Source organism: Leptodactylus fuscus, chromosome 1, assembly GCF_031893055.1.
Source record: "Leptodactylus fuscus isolate aLepFus1 chromosome 1, aLepFus1.hap2, whole genome shotgun sequence".
In the NCBI taxonomy this organism is placed as follows: domain Eukaryota; kingdom Metazoa; phylum Chordata; class Amphibia; order Anura; family Leptodactylidae; genus Leptodactylus; species Leptodactylus fuscus.
The window spans coordinates 92788855-92809723 of record NC_134265.1 but is presented as its reverse complement, the minus strand read 5'-3'; the positions used below and the strand labels follow the sequence as shown (position 1 = coordinate 92809723).

Genomic DNA, 20869 nt, shown 5'->3' with positions numbered 1-20869 from the left:
TAGGGGTAACTGAAGGTGTACATTAAAGGGATTCTACCACTAAAACACTTTTTTTTCTAGTTACCACGTCGGAATAGCCTTTAAAAAGGCTATTCGTCTCTTACCTGTGGAAGTGCTCTCCGCCGCGCCGTTCGTTCAAAATACCGGTTTGTACCAGTATGCTAATGAGTTCTCTCGCAGCGATGGGGGCGTCCCCATCGCAGGAGCAGCGATGGGGGCGTCCCCATTGCAGCTCGAAAACTCATCGCAGCGCCGCCTCTCTGGTCTTCGGTGTCCTCCCCTTGCCTCTTCAGCGTACTGTCGGACGCCTGCACAGTACGCTCTGTTCGACGAAGCTTGCCGAACGTACTGCGCATGCGCGAAATTGCAATCCCAGCCATAGTGCGGGCACCGAACTTTCGCGCATGCGCAGTACGTTCGGCAATCTTCGCCGAACAGAGAGCATACTGCGCAGGCGTCCGACAGACGCTGAAGAGGCAAGGGGAGGACACCGAAGACCGGAGAGGCGGCGCTGCGGTGAGTTTTCGAGCTGCGATGGGGACGCCCCCATCGCTGCGAGAGAACTCATTAGCATACCGGTACAAACCGGTATTTTGAATGAACGGCGCGGCGGAGAGCACTTCTACAGGTAAGAGACGAATAGCCTTTTTAAAGGCTATTCCGACGTGGTAACTAGAAAAAAAAGTGTTTTAGTGGTAGAATCCCTTTAAGGGAAAGTCAAGAGGGACATTACACTCTGGGGCAGATAGAGGGGGGCATTGAACTGTGGGGGCAATTGCAGGGAGATATTAAACTTTAGGGGTTGTGGAGGGGGACATTAAACTGAGGGCAACTCAAGGGGAACATTATACTGTGGGTGCACCAGGAAAGGAACTTTCTACTGTGGGGGCAATTGGAGGGGGACATTATTTTATTAATGTGGGGGCATATCATGTTCAGGTGACTATAATGGTGCTATATACTGTGTAGGGACACAAGAAGAAATAGATGGGAATGGGCAAAGTCAAAGCAGAAATGGGTGGGCTAAAGTCATCGAGGCACGAACAGCACCCTGCACATTCTGTCCCTCTGTCCTTTGAAAGTTGGGAGGTATGAAAGGGATTGAGTAGGTCAAAGGGACGTGGGCAGGCTAGATGAATTAGTAACCATGTCTTCACATATTGAGGCCTGGTCTACACCTGCATTCGGTATTCCGCTTGGAGACCCCTTGAATGGAATACCGAACGCACTGACAAGTGGTGAGCAATGAAATAATACGGACCCCATAGACTATAATGGGGTCCATGTGTTTTCCGCAAGGAACATGTGGAGCGAAAAGTACTTTATGAACTATTTCTGCTCTGTATGACTCATGCGGACACCGTACGGAAAACACACGGACCCCATTATAGTCTATGGGGTTCATCTGCTTTCAATGCATTCGGTATTCCGTTATGGGCCTCCCCAAGCAGACTTCCCGGGAATACCGGATGCAGATGCGAACCAGGCCTCAGATTTGCCATGCACGGTGCTACCAGTTTTGTCCTTCTTTCTCTCCTTGTAAATTTGGGAGGTAAGTGATGGTTGTCTTGTGGTCCACCCAACAGCAGGACACATTGATCAAGAATAGCTACACTGCAAACCAAAGGTGAATACTACCAGGACGAGTGCCCAGGGTTGGTCCCTACCTAACAATGCTGACTTATGTTTCAAGTACACATAAATAAACCACTGTGACTAGAAGAAGCCCCTGACTATGTACTGAGTGTCCTATCACTTATGTTAGCGTACATTAGGTATTTCTAGGTCTACTGTATCTGACGTGTCCATTTTACAAGCTTCTAAAGCTACGTAGCTATCGCTATTTCATCTCACCGCAAGGGGGCAGCCTGCGACAAGCATTTAGCACAGAGGCGGTATTCACGTTCCAGTGACACGCGTCCGCTTTGTCTTGAGAACTTCCTGTCATTACAGGATGTGACGTAACCCAGATAAGCGTCACCTAGGCAACTGCTGCAAGCTAAAAGCATCGTCTCCGAAGCCTATAAGTGTGTCAGGTAATGTCTGCACCTTTCTTCATGTACATCTTCTGTATGTCTGTACAGTCTGTACGGGGAATATCCCTAAATATAATGCAGGGCGCCAAATAGAGCTGAGTATATATACACCTATTTCAACAGCCACATTTTATATGTAAGAATATCTCATACTACTGAAACATTTCTTGCAATGTAAACTAAGAAGAAAGAACCTTCAGCCTGGTTTTATCTGCCATTTACCTGACGTGATCTGTGAAGATAAATGGCAGACATTGGCAGCATATCACTAGGATATGTCACTGCCGCTACTATACTGTGACTCTCCAGATTATTCTGCTCCTTATAGTCTCCTATGAATTTACTAACTATATGTAGCAGGACATTTCCTGGCATAGAAAGGAAAAACATAATAGAAGGCTTAGTGATAGTATTTTAAGGGGAGCCTGTCAGATGTTTTTTTTCCACCCTAATCCTAAGGCCCCATGTTGCGGAAACGCTGCTTTTTTTATTGCAGATTTTGCTGCGTGTTTTTGAGCCAAAGACAAGAATGGCTACAAAAGGAATGGGAAATATATAGTAAGTTCTTATACTTCTTTCTTCTGCTCAATCCACTCCTGGCTTTGGCTCAAAAAATGCAACAAAATCTGCAACAAAAAAAATGCTGCATTTCCACAACATGGGGCTTCAGTCTAAATGGGTCTCAGTGTCAGCAGCATCATGTGATGACCTTCCTATGGTGTCCCTGTGTACTCAGATTTCTGTTGTTGAAGTGTTAAAGTGTCTAAACTATTATGCAAATTTACCTTAAAGGGGTTGCCCAGGGATAATAATACATTTTATTTATATAGCACCAACATATTCTGTAGCACTGTACAAATTGTAGGGTTTAAGTACAGTCAAAAAAAAAAAATTACAAAAAAATAGTCAATTCATTGTGACCGAGAGCCCAGCTCGCAAGAGCTTACAATCTAAGGGTGCATTCACAGTGAGTAAACGCTAGCTTATTTTGTAGAGTAAAATTACACTTGTAAATTTTGCTATCCCATTGACTTCAATGACATTTTACAGGCGTATTTTTTACAGGCGTATTTTTACACTTGTAAAAAAATATTGAAGTCAATGGAATAGCAAAATTTACAAGTGTAATTTTACTCTACAAAATAAGCTAGCGTCTACTCAGTGTGAAAGCACCCTAAGAGTTCTTTATAAGTTCTTTAATTGAACTTGTTACCTGCATTCATTCATGCTGAACCTGGGGGTTCTGGGCTTGTTCTGACCCCAGGTTACGTGATGGGAACCCACTGCTCCCATCCCCTGGGTTCCTCCCCCTCCTCTCTAGTTTTCAGAGGTAGTTACCAGTGCCAATGGTGCTGGCAGACTAGTAAATCCAGCAAGAATAGCATTGGTTAATCACCTGTGAAAATTGAAGATGAAGGAGAGGGTGGGGGGCTGGTTCCGATCATGTGACCCAGAGTCCCCAAGTCCAGCTTTAATGAATGCACACAGGAAGTATGTTAAATTAAAGCCCCAGAACAACACCTTTAGCACCTCTTGACATAGCCTTAGTGGCGAAAAGCATCATTGAGTTGGTGCTGGTGTGCACCCAGAAACGGGGACTCCTTTATGTCATGGTAACATTTGTTTATTATGCGTTATATGGATTATTATTTTGATGGGATTTACTGTAGTGACATGATTGGTTCTTCCATCTGTCATTGATTGTCAAAGGGGTTGTCCAGCTTCTAAAAATTATCTGCAGAATACATCTACAGCAGTGCTGAGTACTCACTGTTCCCTTGTGCAGACTTTTCTTGTTGTTATTTTACTTGAGACTACGTGTTTCACTGTTCTTTACATGCAATGAGTCTGTGAACAAACTACATTTCCCATGATTCCTCTCCCTGCTCTCACTCTCTGTTTACATCTCTGTTCTCCACGCTCTCGTGCAATGAAATCACAGATAATAAATCACTCCCACATCTCAGGTCACATGATGCTGTGATGTTTCATTCAAGCTCTCTTCCTCCTCCCCACTGTGACCACAAACACAGAGAGTCAGAGCAGGCACATGAATCCTGGTAAATGTAGTTTGTTCACAGATTCACTGTATGTAAATAACAGTGATACAAGGAGTCTCAAGTAAAATAAAGCCAAGAAAAGGCTGCACAGCGAAACAGCGAGTATTTAGCACTGTTGTGGATGTATTTGCAGATAATTTTTGGAAGCTGCATAACCCCTTTAATTCTTTGTAGTGCATGTATGGAATATTTTTTGCAATGCTATGCTTTTTTGCTATGCTGCATGACTGATATGTCCCTCACTGTGTGGTATCAGTCTGATACCTTACCTAGCTGCCCGCCTCCCAGGGTGTTATTTAGTGAGAAGACGGCATGACTAGATGAAACTGCTCCCTGCCCCTGTGATTAGTTAAGGTAAAAAATACTGATCTAAGGTTTTAAAAGTCCAAAGTATATCACCAAAGAATAGGGATGGCACTGCTGACTCAGCACACATATGGATCCGATCCAAAATTTATAAGCAGATCCACGAGGAGACGACCAATAATATTTTAGAAGTTTGGGGGTGCTCAGCATCCAAAAAATAGCATTTAGAGATAAACAAAATACGAGAAAAAATAGGAGGGGCACTCACCCATAGACAATTTTCTTCTAAAAAACATCCTTTATTAGGGAAAACATCAATTAAAAAACAACCATCAGAGAGGGAAGAAACAGCATATGTGGCGTCAAAAAAGGCAACAGCCGTTTCACGCTCCTCTGAGCGCCTTTTCAAGCCTTCAATGCTCACCTTAAGGTTTTAAAAGAAACTCCTGACAAGTTTGAACAAATTTTTCTTTTTTTTAATGTAGAGTGTGAGCCCCATGTAGGGATCACAATATACAATTTTTTTCCCTATCAGTATGTCTTTGTAGAATGGGAGGAAATCCACGCAAACACAGGGAGAACATACAAACTCTTTGCAGATGTTGTTCCTATTGGGACTCGAACCCAGGACTCCAGCACTGCAAGGCTACAGTGCTAACCACTGAGCCACCGTGTTGCCCCCCCCCAATGAGCCACCATGTTGCCCCCCCCCAATGAGCCACCATGTTGCCCCAAGTTTGAACAAATTTAAAGGGGCTGTCTAAGGGGAAAATATGCTCAATGGGCTGAAATTGGTTAAAGAAAATTAAAAGAAGCAATACTCACCTCACTGGTACCCAGCCTCACGCCGCAGGCTCTGCTTCCTGGTCCCTCTTGACACACAGTAAATGTTGTTGAGCCAATCATTGATTGAGATGGATCACCTGGACTGCCAGTGATTGGCTATGCTAGAACCAATGGGGAATCTGTGCAGCACTGGGTGTGGCAGGGGATCGGGGAGATGATTATTACTTATTTTACATTTTCACCCATTATGAGCCCATTGTAAAATATTTGTTTCCCTGCTGGACAGCCCCTTGAAAGTACCTCTAGCAATATAACAGTTTGTAGCAGGAGAGATGATCTTGAATATCCACTAGTATAGATTACTAGCTGTCTGAGTGCCTTTCTCCTGCTGTACTGCTGTCTTAAAGGGGTAATCTTCTAACCTATGTTTTTTATTGCATATATTCCTAATGATTGACCATCACTGCTGCTGACGATGTGGCTTCGATCAAGTATTATGCCCAGCATTCTCCTGCAACATTGGTCTGCCCCCATTACATTAGCACTCCATGTAACTGAGATTCATGCAGAACCCCTTTATTCATTTTATTTCTTTTCCTAGAATTAAAAAGAAATCTTTGTTATGTGTTTTAGAGGTTTCAACATCACTATTAAAAATGAGTGACCAACTTAAATTCATTGTGGAAAAACTGAACAAAGAACCATTTAAGAAGAACTTGAACTTGATAACATTTGATTCACTGGAGCCCATGCAGTTGTTACAAGTCCTGAATGATGTCCTTGCAGAAATTGACCCAAAGGTAACTTGTACAGACTTTCTTATGATGTGTTTGTTATGACTAACTTTATTATACTGTTATTCTGTACTAATTTTATGTGACGTTATATAAACTATATAGATTTGGGCAGTCGGCATCTATCTCTGTAAGGACTTACCTATAGAGCCTTGTGCAGAGATGTTGCAGTTTTTCCCTGTTCCTGCCTTCCCATTTGTTGTATACATAGTGTTGAATGAGCACTGTGTACACAGCTATGGGAGTCTTCATGAAGCAGCTCCTATACTGGTCCAGCTGATTTTTCTGCTAAAGGAAAACAGAAGAGTCATGGAACGCTTCTTCAGAGGATTCCGCTTTGCAACCCCCATTGAAATGAATGAGAAGCAGAAAGAAAATGCTAGTGTTTTTTTTTTTTTTTTGCAGAAAAGCTGTTAGCTTTTATTTTCTGCTTCTGATTCAATCCATTTGGTTTTACAACTCGGTATCTGCCTGAAGAGATGTCCAGGCGCTGCTGTGAGGAAGGGCGTTCCTGACTGACTGTCAGGCTTCTGATGGTGAAGAACTACGTTACTGGCACTGATAGCTCTTCACCTGGGGCATACAGTTAGGGCCAGAAATATTTGGACAGTGACACAAGTTTTGTTATTTTAGCTGTTTACTAAAACATGTTCAGAAATACAATTATATATATAATATGGGCTGAAAGTGCACACTCCCAGCTGCAATATGAGAGTTTCCACATTCAAATCGGAGAAAGGGTTTAGGAATCATAGCTCTGTAATGCATAGCCTCCTCTTTTTCAAGGGACCAAAAGTAATTGGACAATGGACTCTAAGGGCTGCAATTAACTCTGAAGGCGTCTCCCTCGTAAACCTGTAATCAATGAAGTAGTTAAAAGGTCTGGGGTTGATTCCAGGTGTGTGGTTTTGCATTTGGAAGCTGTTGCTGTGACCAGACAACATGCGGTCAAAGGAACTCTCAATTGAGGTGAAGCAGAACATCCTGAGGCTGAAAAAAAAAAGAAAAAATCCATCAGAGAGATAGCAGACATGCTTGGAGTAGCAAAATCAACAGTCGGGTACATTCTAAGAAAAAAGGAATTGACTGGTGAGCTTGGGAACGCAAAAAGGCCTGGGCGTCCACGAATGACAACAGTGGTGGATGATCGCCGCATACTTTCTTTGGTCAAGAAGAACCCGTTCACAACATCAACTGAAGTCCAGAACACTCTCAGTGAAGTAGGTTTATCTGTCTCTAAGTCAACAGTAAAGAGAAGACTCCATGAAAGTAAATACAAAGGGTTCACATCTAGATGCAAACCATTCATCAATTCCAAAAATAGACAGGCCAGAGTTAAATTTGCTGAAAAACACCTCAAGAAGCCAGCTCAGTTCTGGAAAAGTATTCTATGGACAGATGAGACAAAGATCAACCTGTACCAGAATGATGGGAAGAAAAAAGTTTGGAGAAGAAAGGGAACGGCACATGATCCAAGGCACACCACATCCTCTGTAAAACATGGTGGAGGCAACGTGATGGCATGGGCATGCATGGCTTTCAGTGGCACTGGGTCACTTGTGTTTATTGATGACATAACAGCAGACAAGAGTAGCCGGATGAATTCTGAAGTGTACCGGGATATACTTTCAGCCCAGATTCAGCCAAATGTTGCCAAGTTGATCGGACGGCGCTTCATAGTACAGATGGACAATGACCCCAAGCATACAGCCAAAGCTACCCAGGAGTTCATGAGTGCAAAAAAGTGGAACATTCAGCAATGGCCAAGTCAATCACCAGATCTTAACCCAATTGAGCATGCATTTCACTTGCTCAAATCCAGACTTAAGGCGGAAAGACCCACAAACAAGCAAGACCTGAAGGCTGCGGCTGTAAAGGCCTGGCAAAGCATTAAGAAGGAGGAAACCCAGCGTTTGGTGATGTCCATGGGTTCCAGACTTAAGGCAGTGATTGCCTCCAAAGGATTCGCAACAAAATATTGAAAATAAAAATATTTTGTTTGGGTTATGTTTATTTGTCCAATTACTTTTGAGCTCCTAAAATGTGGAGTGTTTGTAAAGAAATGTGTACAATTCCTACATTTTCTATCAGATATTTTTGTTCAACCCTTCAAATTAAACGTTACAATCTGCACTTGAATTCTGTTGTAGAGGTTTCATTTCAAAACCAATGTGGTGGCATGCAGAGCCCAACTCCCGAAAATTGTGTCACTGTCCAAATATTTCTGGCCCTAACTGTAGATCGTGAAAGCCGACAGTGCACTGAATTCAGCGCACTGTTGGCTTTCTAGCGGTATATAAAACCTCATGTGCCCTAAGTGATGAAAGGTCCTCTTTAACACATAAAATTAAAAACGTCACTTCTCTCAGTTGCAGTCTACCATACATGTGTGGTGTGAATTTTTTTATACTGATATAGAGATTTGAAAATCCGCCTACTGAACCCCACAAGGTTAAAGTGTGTGCGGCACTGCTGCTATTATCATACAGCACACAGATACTCAGCCAGGGAAACCCCAGTGTTACAGTCTACACAGTCTAGTATACTCTAATTCGCATCAGCATTAAAGGTTTTTATATCTCTGGAATGGTGGAACAGATTTAGCTAAACAAAACGCCAAATTGCTCAATGTGAGATGCTTATAAGATGATATATGTCATGGGGATTTTCAGACCTGGTGGCAAGTTCTTTATATCGATCAGCTTTTATTTACCACCACACTAAACTGCAAGTCATATTTTGTCCCAATAGTTTTCTTTAAAAATGGAAGAAAATATCTTATTACTATTATTGTTGTATGCTTCTGTTTTTTTTTATGAGTATAAAATGTTATTCATTTTATGTTAATGTTATAATTTGCAGCAATCCCTTGACATTCGTGAGGAAATGCCAGATCAAACTACTAAGAGGATACTGAACATACTCGGCATCCTGAAATACAAACCTCCAGGAAACACAGGGGACATGTAGGTACCAGTAATAATAGAAGTTTACAAGACATCTGGCTAATGTTGAGCCAGGGTTTTTATACTGACTGCCAGATTTGGAGTCGGGAAGGAATTTTTTCCCCTGAAATGGGGCAATTGGCATGAGCCTCCTGGGGTTTTTTGCCTTCCCCTGGATCGACGCTGTAGGGATTGTAGGGTTATAGGTTGGACTTGATGGACTGATGTCTTTATCCAACCTCCTCTACTATGTAACTATGTAATGGAGACCTATCGGAGAGATATTATTGTTTGTAGTTACAGGCCCAAATCTGTCAGGGTCTGATAACAACATTTCCTTGTTTGATTTCTGGCAGCTTCAGTGTTGCAGTCATGGAGACCTTTTATGGACCCAAATCACATTATCCCCTAATATTCCTCTATTTAAGTCATTTATGAGGTACATACTGTATTTTACTTTTTTAAATACATATAAGGTCTCCATAGCTACACCTGATTTAGAGGACATCTTGTTATCGGACTGTTTCTTAAGACCTGCAACTATAAGCCATCAAACAAATGTATACTAAATCAGCTTCTTTTTTTGTGCTTCACTTTAATATTCTGGGACATTTCCTTCATTTCGCTTTCTCCTGTCATTTGACTTTTATGTATGCCTGTATGAGACTTTCCATAATGCAGCAAGACATTTATATAAATGCCAGATGTAGATTTGCCTAGCATTCTCCTGTGTACATCAAAACTACAGTAGTTTGTATGTGCGTAGAATAACTGACTGTTATTATCAGTATCCGATAAAGAGTGTATGGAATTCCAATTATGTCATTGTAAGCTGGTAAAAAGGTTACATGGTGTTAAATAGTAGTTTGCAGACTACAGACTGTCATCTGAGGAGTGGCTGGAACAGTTGTCAACCACAGGGAAGGTCAGTTATCCAAACCTGCAAAGTGTAGTGTTGGGTTATTCATGAGTTATCCACAGTTCAGCTACTACTTACTAAAAAACAATTTGAATTATTATTATTATTATTTCTTTGCAAGTATCAATACACCAAAATATTAACCCCTGTGCACACCATTACGTACATGTACATGCCATAGTAAGGTAGCTACTGAAGTCTGTGCACAGACGGCATTAGTTAACTATGGAATCAGTACAACAGATCTCTCTCCTCTCCCTTCTCTCGCTCTCCTTGCAGTTTGGCAATTGGTTACACTGTTGCAGTACGACATCATATCAGAAAAGACAATACACACGCATGAAATTAAAAAAATACTGCACCTACATTTAAAGAGGACCTTTCACCACTTTTGGGCACATGCAGTGTTATATACTGCCAGAAAGCCGACAGTGCGCTGAGGTCAGCGCACTGTCAGCTTTCCCGATCTGTGCCCGGTGTAAAGAGCTTACGGTGCCGGTACCGTAGTGCTCTATGGTCAGAAGGGCGTTTCTGATCATTAGCCAGAGACGTCCTTCTGCCTCGCGGCGCCTAACGCGCTGTGCTGTGAGAGCCGGGAGGAACGCCCCCTCCCTCTCCTGATAATGCTCGTCTATGGACGAGCTGTGTGAGCAGAGGGAGGGGGGCGTTCCTCCCCGCTCCACAGCACAGCGTGATTGGTGCCGCGAGGCAGAAGGACGTCTCTGGCTAATGGTCAGAAACGCCCTTCTGACCATAGAGCACTACGGTACCGGCACCGTAAGCTCTTTACACCGGGCACAGATCGGGAAAGCCGACAGTGCGCTGAACTCAGCGCACTGTCGGCTTTCTGGCAGTATATAACACTGCATGTGCCCAAAAGTGGTGAAAGGTCCTCTTTAACTGCAGGATCGCTGTAAAATCACGGGCATATATTTACACTGGCATAACTTGAAGCTCTTGGGCCTCCACTTAAAATGTTTATTTATAATACTGGTGTCTAAAATTATGCAGCCATTTTTATAAGTTTATATATATAGTACTTAAATACATAAAAAAAGACTTACTTGCCTGTCACAGGCGCTCTGTTGTCACCAGTCCCCTTTCTCTCATGTGCTGGAAGTTAATGTAGTGGAAACGGAGAGACTCATATGACCCCTCAGACCAAATACTGACCTCATCAGTCACTGGGGAAGGACCAGTGACGTCACTCACATACGTCATTGTTTTCTTACTAGCAGTCAATACGAACATCTCAGTTTTCACAGCTGGAGAGAAAGGAGATCAGGAGAGGACAGCAGAGCACCAAGTAGCTTGTAATGAGCAGTGTGTTTTCACGAGAGGCTGAGCTACACTTATAGGTGCCGTTAGTAACATAGCCTTGTAATGTCAGAGTTCCTTACTGCCCAGCGGTGACGCTAAGCTGTGAGGAACGCCCCCCCCCCCCCATTACAAGGCTTTGGACAAGTACAGTCTGGGGGAGCATTCCTCTCAGCCCATCTAGACTGTCAGGAACACCCTTCTGACAGTGGGCAGTGATTGGTGCCGAAACTAACAGCACCAAAATCTCCATCCCTGGGGCACAGTACAGGAAAGCCGACAGTGCACTGAATTCAACACACTGTTGGCTTTCTAGTGGTATTTAAAACTGCGTGTGCAGGAGAACATAAAAGGTCCTCTTTACAGGGAGTCTGTTACCAGGAAGCTTGATATTAATGGGTTTGTGCAGAATTACAAAACATAGCTGATTTCTTTTTCAGAGGAAGCAACACCATGTTTGTTGGTCACAGTGCAATGCTACAACCTGGTTCCATTAAAATGAAAGGGACTGAAATGCAGCCTGTCATGTGACCAGTGGACATGATGTCACTTTCTGACAATAAGAAATCAGCCATGTTTTCCAATCCTACACAACCCTTTTAAACCAACAACAGCGTATAACTCCAAACTTTAAACGGGTGAAAATAGGGACAGTATGTGCTATGCGCACCGCTGGCAATTTAGCTCCACCCACTTCTACGTCTATGTCCCATTCACATTTTTCAATGTACCTCCAGACGGTATAATGTTCCTACAGTCACTCTAACAGTATATGCCCCTATATTATAATGTTCCCTTCCAGTTGCCCCACAGTATGAATACCCTGTCCTGTAGCCCAAGTTTATTAAACTGAGACAACTAGAGGGGTCATTAAACCATGGGTGTAGTTGGATGGGGACATTAAATTGGGGCAAGTGGAGAGGGACATTAAACCATGGGGTAGCTGGAGAGTGGCATTAAACTGGAGGCAACTAAAGGCGGACATGTCCAGCTCCAGCGACCCCTACGATTTAATGTTCTCTTCCAGTTGTTCCAAGTTTAATGTCCCCTTCCAACTTTCCCCTAGTTTAATATTTCCATCCAGCGGCTCTCCACACTGTTTATTATCTCCCTCCAGCTGCTCCCAGATTAATGTTCTCCTCCAGTTCCACCCCCAGTATAATATTCCTCTTCATCTCCCCCCAGTTTAGTGCCCCCCTCCATCTGCTCACAGTTTAATGTCCCCCTTTCATCTGCCCCCAGATTAATGTCAACCCTCCACTTGCCCCCAAAGTTTAACATAATAAAACCACTGATACTCACCCCTCCTCGCTCCCCTGCTGCTCTGTATAAGACTGTTTTTACATTGTGTTCAGGGAGCTTTAGGCACGATATGAGTGATGTCATCACATCGCGCCTTGCTCCCGGGGCCAGAGAAGATTGGGATGTGCTTCACACTGAGTGGTGAGGCAGGAGGCAAATGAGTTGCCTCCTCCAGATGGAGATAAGTTGACAACGAAACATATCGCCTGCCAACCTGGACAGCAGTACAGGACCTGGAATCCGGGACTGTCCCACTGAATCCGGGACTGTTGGGAGCTATGAACAGTGTATTTTAGGATACATTATGGTGAGCACATTATTCCTTTAGTCATTCCAATAGATGCACGATTTTCTTCAGAAGCCGTATTTAGAAATGTGTCTCCAGTGTAGTGAGGTGTTCCAGACCCTGCAAGGGTTCTGTATTCTGGTTTGGAAACATAAGGCTCTGGCATAACCCACTGCACTTAGCCAAAACACTTTTTTTTCAAGGTTATGATGCATCTATTGGACTATATACAGGCATGGTAGCAGATGGCAAAATGCACTGTGGCTGGTTTGGTATTGAGTTTTCCCTTTAATAAGCGTTACAGAATTCCTTTTCAGTGCTGGTATTTTTGCTTCAACAAATATTAATATTTTTAGAATCTGTGTTTTAAAATATTTTTTTGTTGTTGTTTAAACCACAAAGTGAAAATAGAAACTATGCAAATTACCCGCTGTTTATGCCTGAAATATTAGTCATTGTATGTCTGGTTTATGTTATATAGTGACTTAAAGGGGCTCTATCATTGGAAAAAGTCATTTTTAACTACCGTATATACTCGAGTATAAGCCGACCCGAATATAAGCCGAGGCCCTTAATTTTACCTCAAAAAAACTGGGAAAACTTATTGACTCGAGTATAAGCTGAGGGGTGGAAATGCAGCAGCTACTGGAAAATTTCAAAAATTAAAATGGTCGAAGTTTTTGGGTGCAGTAGTTGCTGGGGAAGGGGAGGGGGTGTTTTGGTTGTCTGTCTGCCCCTTCCCTGAGCTTGAGGGCTGGGGTTTTTCCCCCTCCACTTGGAATTCAGTCTGGATGAATATAAGGTATCTGCAGTGCACCTATTAACCCCTTCCTGACGGAATTGGAGCACTGCAGATACCCTATATTCAGCTTGGCTGTAGTCAGGCTAAATTCCAAATGGGGGGAAAAAACAGTCTCAGGGAAGGGGCAGTTAGACAACTTTTTTTTTTCCCGCTATGGCGTTTACCGTACAGGAAAAATATTTTTATATATTTGTAGAGCGGGCATTTTCGGACACAGGGATACCTAAGGTGTATGTGTTTCACAGTATTAATTATTAAGTGTTAAATAGTATTAATTATTAATTATATGTGTTCTAGAGAAAGGGGGATGATTTGAATTTTTAATACTTTATTTTTTTTTCTTTTTATTTTTATTTGCATTTATTAGACTCCCTAGGGGTCTTGAACCCCAGGGGGTCTGATCACTAATGCAATGCATTGCAATACATTGCAAAAATTGTCATTTCTTTTGCAGGCTGCATAAGTACAGCACTGCAGGCCGGGGAGACTTTACAGAAGCGCTGAGGGGAATCCCTGGCAGGAGCGCTGAGGGGCAGACCTGAATGAGAACCTCAGATTGCAGGACCGAAGAGGAACTACGGCCGGCCGCTGGCAGGAGCTCTGAGGGGAATCCCCGGCAGGAGCGCTGAGGGGATTCCCTGGCTGCCAGAGACTCCCCTCAGCGCTTCTGCCGGCCGTAGTTCCCCTTCAGGTCCGGCGGCTGAGGTCTTCCTTCAGGTCTGGCCTCAGCGCTCCTGCCGGCGGCATGGGATCTCCCTCAGCGCTTCAGGGCCGCCCTTGAGAGAGCGGTCGTGCCCTCTACCTCCTCTCTCCAGGGGCATGGCGGTGCCTGCCGTTTCTCTGCAGCAGTTCCCCTCGGAGGCTTCCAGCACTACCCGGGGAGGAAATCTCCGCTGTAACTCTTACAGCAGAGATGTTGGAGCTCATGAGCTCCACTTTAACAGCCGACCGCTCTGGAGTAGAGCGGCGCCATTTAGCTACAGACCCGGCATCTAGACACCGTGGCGGGTGGCGGGCCGCAGCATCGCCACGCTCCTGGTGCGGGGTCTGTGTTCCGGCCCTGCTAGCAGAAGTACCGTAAGTATTTTTGCAGTTTGAAATGAACAGCATCGCCAAGCTCTTGCCAGGAGCGTGGCAATGCTGCGGCCCAGCACCCGCCCTGGTGTTTGTATGCTGGGTCTGTAACTATGATATTGCCGTAATGACCCGAGTATAAGCCGAGGCGGACTTTTTCAGCACAAAAACTGTGCTGAGAAACTCGGCCTATACTCGAGTATATACGGTAATCACATCCTTGCATAGCCTTTAGAAAGGCTATTCCACACCTACATTTCGTATATGAAAATTGCCTCAGTTTTGAATGAGACCGTTTTTATTCATATGCAAATTAGCTTCTCCGTGCACCCCGGAAGTCTCAACGAGCAGTCTTCTGTATATACAGCACAGGCTGCTGTTGCTGACTCCTTCTCCCTGCTCTTATACACAGCACACAGCAGGGAGAGGAGAGCTGGCTGACAACTTCCTGTGCATCCAGAAGCTAATTAGCGTATAAATAAAAACAGATTTATTCAAACACTACTGAGGCGATTTACATACAAAAAGGTAGGTGTGGAATAACCTTTCAAAGGGCTATGAAAGTATGTGCTTAGTTAAAAATGAGTTTTGCCAATGATAGAGCCCCTGTAAAGTACCGTAATTCCCAAGTAGGATGCCAAGGAGCTGACAGTGTATATAGGTATGTGTATGAGCACAGAATTATCACTCACACCTGCATCATGGCAACAAGATAGTTGTTAGAATTATTATATTATTTTACGGGGAAGAATATGCTAATACGTTTTACTACAAGGGAAAAGAAAAATGGTGCCACTATTGCCACCTACTGCAAGGTAGCTCCCTATAACTCAGTGCCCAACCTTAAAAAATCCTTGGGGCATGACATGGAATATAAGCCAAACTAAAAAAATCTCCAAAAGAAAAAACCCACCCATTTGCAGACATCCACTCGCAGTTCATAACCAGGCATTTTCTGGCAAGCCAGAAAAAGGGCAGTTTGTGGGTTCTTTTTCCTCATTAGCGCAGAATACTCGTTGTTGAGAAGCCGTTGACATGGGTCAGCAGGGGTACTGTCTTTTTGTGGAGAGTTTGTTTGCTGGCCGGCTTTGTAGGAGTGCAGGGTCCTAAAGACCATCACACCCTCCTATGATTTCTGGGACAGAATCAATGTATTATTTTACTAAAGATATACAGCTACAGTTGTCCTTGTTTTGTTATACTGTGTTAAGGGTCATCAATGTTCTGCACTCCAGTTGTTGTGAAACTACAAATCCCAGCATTCATACTTGTTCTGCAATTCTTGGATCTTCCATAGAAGTGAATGGTGCATGCTGGGAATTGTGTCACAGCAGCAGGGGTGCCAATGTTTGCTGACCTCTGTACTGTGTTATAATGGATACAGTATAATGGATAAATTCTTTATACCTTTGTGTAAGCCAAGGGCTGCAGAGTATCTATTGATATAAGATTTTTAAGTTACCTCTAGTCATGTTACAAAGTTAAGTTATGGCTTTCGGAACAATTTTGTAACAGTTGTTGTCCCTAAAAATACATTGTTTTTGTGTAGCCTGAAAATAACATTAAACACAGTGCCCACACTAAGAATATATTATGGTAATGCTATTGTTAGGAAGAGTATGGAAGAAATGGGGTCACGTTCTGCCTGTTAGTGGATAATGTTCATTTAGAATACATATATAATACCAGGGTCTCTCCAGAATATGAGATATTATGTGTTTAATATGCTTTACGTGAGATTGTGATAAACATCATCGGCAAAAACTGTTCTGTATTCGTTCTTGAGGTGTAATCTGAGAATCCTGGAAGCATGTTCATTTGGCGATAGGCCTGTATACCTGAGGTTGTTTGTGCAGTTCCACTACCAAACAAGGATATCTGTACGGTTATCTGAACAGTGTCCTACTACACATTGTTTATTCGGAATGTTTGACTAAATAAGATAATATTGAAATTGGCGAACATGTGACCAACACATAATAGAGCTAAGCAAAGAAGACCATCATTTGCATAATTGTCTGGTTCTAGGCTAACTTTACAATCATAAAAATTCTCTGTTTTAGTATATTTTCTGATTTCCATGTTCCGTGTTATGCAATTGCTTGGCAATGAATCCAGTCTCGAAACTCAACCCTTAAAATCAAATGTCCATGTTGTTTCACAAGTCAACCAGAAGAGTGTGATATGTGATTAATGAAAGTCCTGTCCTTCTATGAGACAGCGCTTACATCACTAGATAGATTAGTCTATAAGAGCTTGGTTTATAAGACTGTAATAACACCTTACATATCTTTCAAATACTATATGACACCAGGCTAAAATATTTATCGCCATCACTTAAACCAGCGCCTTAGTAACTGCTTGTACCATTTTATTACATAAAAGATTTGATTTGTGTTATACTCTTGATAGACTTTTATGTCATAAAAGGAATGTCTTTTAATAGATCATCTGTCACAAGGGATCCTTGGCTCTGGATCCAATTCTACTTAACAGATAAGAAAATGATTTGATAGAGGCGAAAGAAGAATTTCTGACTATTGATTTATATGGGCATCCTCTAATATAATTTATCTTGCATTATCTCTGTGGGGAATATGTGTGGCTACCTAACATTGCCACTTGGCCAGCTTCTGGAGACTCCCCACAGGGATCAGCAGATCAATGAGGTGATTGTTTAACTTAAACTTACAGTACATATTCTTTAGATGCTAGCATACAGTATGTGTTTGTATAAGTAGATATATACTAGGGAGTGGGCACCTTTGCAGGCGTATGGAGACTTACAAGCTATTTTTGCTCCACTGGGGGATTTGATATATGTTATGCATATGCCTTGTGGGTGCTTATAAAACAGCACTGCTTGGTCCTCTGTGCCAGAAAAATGCTGTGAAATTTTTTTTACACAGTGTTTTCATTAGGTTTTTATTCCATTTTCTACTGCATTTTTTCATCCCCTAGCCCAGCTAAAATGAACAAAACGCACTGCAGGTTTTTTTCCCCCCGTGCAATGGATAAAAAAATTTTGGGGACGAAATTAAATGAAATCTCCCCACTTGTACTGAGATGGGTTTGTTCCTCAAAGCTCAGTGATGACACTAGGCTTTGCGGAACGCCCTTCTGGCAGTGGGGAGATATCAGTGCTGAAATTAACTGCAACAATATTTCCAGCACATACTGGGAAAGTCAACAGTGCACCGAATTCACTGTCAGCTTCATAGCAGTATATAAAACCGCATATTCATGAGGACATGAAAGGTCTTCTTTAAGGGCGTATACTGTATAATAGAAAGTAAAATGCCAAGCTCAGGGATATGTTTTCTGTGACCCCCTATTGTACGGTACAGAACATCCAACTGTCCCTGTAATAGTTGGATGTAACCTGAAAGAACTGCCCTTTCATACATGAGTATATGGAAGTTCTTGAATGGAATGGTGAAATGTAAATCTAAAACTAACACGAACATCTAAATATGGCAGTCGTTTTAGTGGATGGTTTATTTGCTTTTCTATTTATGGCTACGCACAGGATGATCTAACTCTATATTCCATGTAGCTCTTTTACCAAGTTAGTGCAGTATAAAAAAAACCTATTGGTGGGGTCAAGGATCATTATGTAATTGTTTTCATGTCCAGAACAGACTGTCTTCGTTTTTCAGAAAAATATTTTACGGAATTTCTCTCATGTATCAGTATAACAAAAATAAATCTCTTTTGCCTTAATATTTCCTGTATAATCTTTGATATGTACTCTGTTATTAAAGTTCTCTAATTCTTAGGGGGCATTCACACTACTGTTGGTGTCCGCTCAGCAGTGTGAACCCTACTTTAGTATTTTTTGACACACAGGTAGTCACTGTCCACAACATTGCCCACTCAGCCTTTAAGTAGACATCTCCAGACCTGTCCTTTGCAGGTTGATACCTCTAGAAGTAGGGCCGCACGCCAGAGGTTGGTGAGGTTGACTATTCCCTCTAAAAAGACCATTTAATGTTTGGTTAAAGAGGTTTTCTAATCTTAAGTCGGGTTCAGACGGGGTTTTTTGGACCAGATTTTGAGGCTGAGGCCGCTTCAGAATCCGGTCCAAAAAAACGGCTAGCTGCGACTGGATGCCAGTGCAGTGTATACAGTGCATCGGCCCACTTTCAGTTTAAAAACGACGGACACTCTACAGTCATCATTATTGTAAATATAGTAAATAGATTTTAACGGTCTGCCTGTCCATTGTTCCAGTCCTCTGATGGACCAGAACAATGGACAACTAAGGCTAATTTGAACTTTGCATAAGAGAGATGGTTTGATACCTAGACATTGAGTTGTAAACACTGAAAAGGCATAATGCATAATTGCATATCTGGCAACTGGAGCAAGACAGACAAAGCAATGTATTGGGTAAAACACTTCAGATAACTAATCCTAGAGATGGGAATACTCCTTTAAGCCTGCATTGCAAAATAATGGGTACCTTAGGATGTATTCACAAGTTCTGGACATATCACTTTTTTGCCTTAAAATCCCTGCAAATACTACTATATGACTGCAACATGTGACTATACTGATAATCTGCTTCCCAATTCGGGTGGTTGCCCTCATACATTGCTTTTGCGTCTCTGTAGTTCACTTTCTCTTACCTTTCCTCTGTATTTGATGCAGTGCTTCACCTTTTGGAGGGTAATCTTGGATATAGCTTATTCTCAGTGACTCATTGTAGGCTACTCCTCAATAAATGTTATCTTTAGACAATCCACATATTGTCTTGGATGTTGGCCATAAATGTGATATACCTATTTGTTACTGCTTCTGGCTAAGGGCTGATCACCAGACCTAACATATAGAATATATTTTGAGTCATTTTTTTTCTCAGACCATACGTATGAGATTATTGGTCATGCTTTCAGAGCAAAGGTTTCCTTTTTCTAAAATAAATGGGGTTCTTCCTCAGAACAAAATGGACTCTGTTTCCTTGCATGTTTAGGTGGGGGTGGATAAACCCCAGGTTGCTGCAGCCTTAAGAAAGCTGCAGATAACTACCCCAACAACCCTCTACTAGACCCCCAAAAGACCAGCCAGGACCTGTTTTAGGGCCATTGCTTATAAAGTGGCATAGAGCAGGCATATGTTAAAGTATTGAATGCATTCAAAGAAGTTCCTACTTGTAAGCACTGCTGTCTAGAAAGAATAGCGTGAGAGAGTTGCCCTGAGAAGGCACTTTTTAGGTAAACAACCCTGGGATAATGTCAGTGGTTTAGAACAAAATCAGGATCAGGTGAGTTTTTAAAACTAAAAACTGTAGGTTATGGGCTATTCAGCATCTTTGAATGCATTCAGCACTACAATACCTGCCTGCTCTATGCCACTCTATAAGCATTGGCCCTAAAATGCCTCCTGACTGGACTTTTTGGGGTGTAGTAGTGGGTTTTGGGGGAGGGGGTAGTTATTTGCAGTTTTCTTGAGGCTACAGCAACATGGGGGTTTTCTACCCCCACCTAAATATGCAAGGAGGTCTGAGTTATTTCTGCATCTGTCTTGTCAGGCTATTTGTCCCAGACAAGGTACTCTAGGTTTTCCACCTTGGAATTTACCACTATTGTGAACCTGCTACTGTCCTTAGGGGCCTAAATCCACATGATGGTTCCTTTTAAAGCTGAGTTTACATGGGGTTTTTTGGACTGCATTTTGACGCAGAGGCTGCCTCAGAATCCATTCCAAAAAAACTGCTAGCTGCAACTGGCAAGGCAGTGCCCTGGCATCCAGTCGCGCCATTCTGCTCCGGATTAGGCCCAAATGAATGGGCCTAGTCGGGAGTGAGTGTCGCACCGCGGAATCAGCGTCAAGCAGCTGGCTTCCTTTCTTTTTTCCGCGAGCAGCTAAGAACCGCTAGCAGAAAAAAGAAGTGAATGGCTCTCATTGAAGTCAATGAGAGGCGTTTTTGGAGCCGGATTCTGAGGCGGATTCCGCGTCAAAATCCAAACTAAAAAACCCCTTGTGAAGCTTAAGTGAACTGTTATCTACGTCTCCACATTGCCATGTTTTATATTTGTAAGCTTTGTTCTTAGAGTTTTTTTTGTTTCTCAATGGAAGTGTTCCACCTTCTCAGTAACAAAATGTTGTTGTATAATTGGTTTTATTCTCAATCACAGATTTAGTTTTCTCTGTCTGCCATTTTTCACTTGGCTTTTTAATTTAATCCTAAAATGTTGGCAACAGTGGTAGTGTTCCTTGGACATGGCAATAATGTGGTC

General features: G+C 42.6%; 1 protein-coding gene across 1 annotated transcript in view; it reads left to right on the top strand.

Annotated features, from left to right (window-relative positions):
• The first annotated feature begins 1930 nt into the window (after positions 1-1930).
• IFT81 (intraflagellar transport 81) overlaps positions 1931-20869 on the top strand; it is a 105607-nt gene continuing 86668 nt past the window's right edge. Inside the window, exons 1-3 of the mRNA XM_075273435.1 lie at positions 1931-2036; positions 5822-5988; positions 8845-8948. Coding sequence (XP_075129536.1) covers positions 5845-5988; positions 8845-8948 — 248 coding nt within the window. The 5' untranslated portion in view covers positions 1931-2036; positions 5822-5844. The remainder of the gene's footprint in view (positions 2037-5821; positions 5989-8844; positions 8949-20869) is intronic.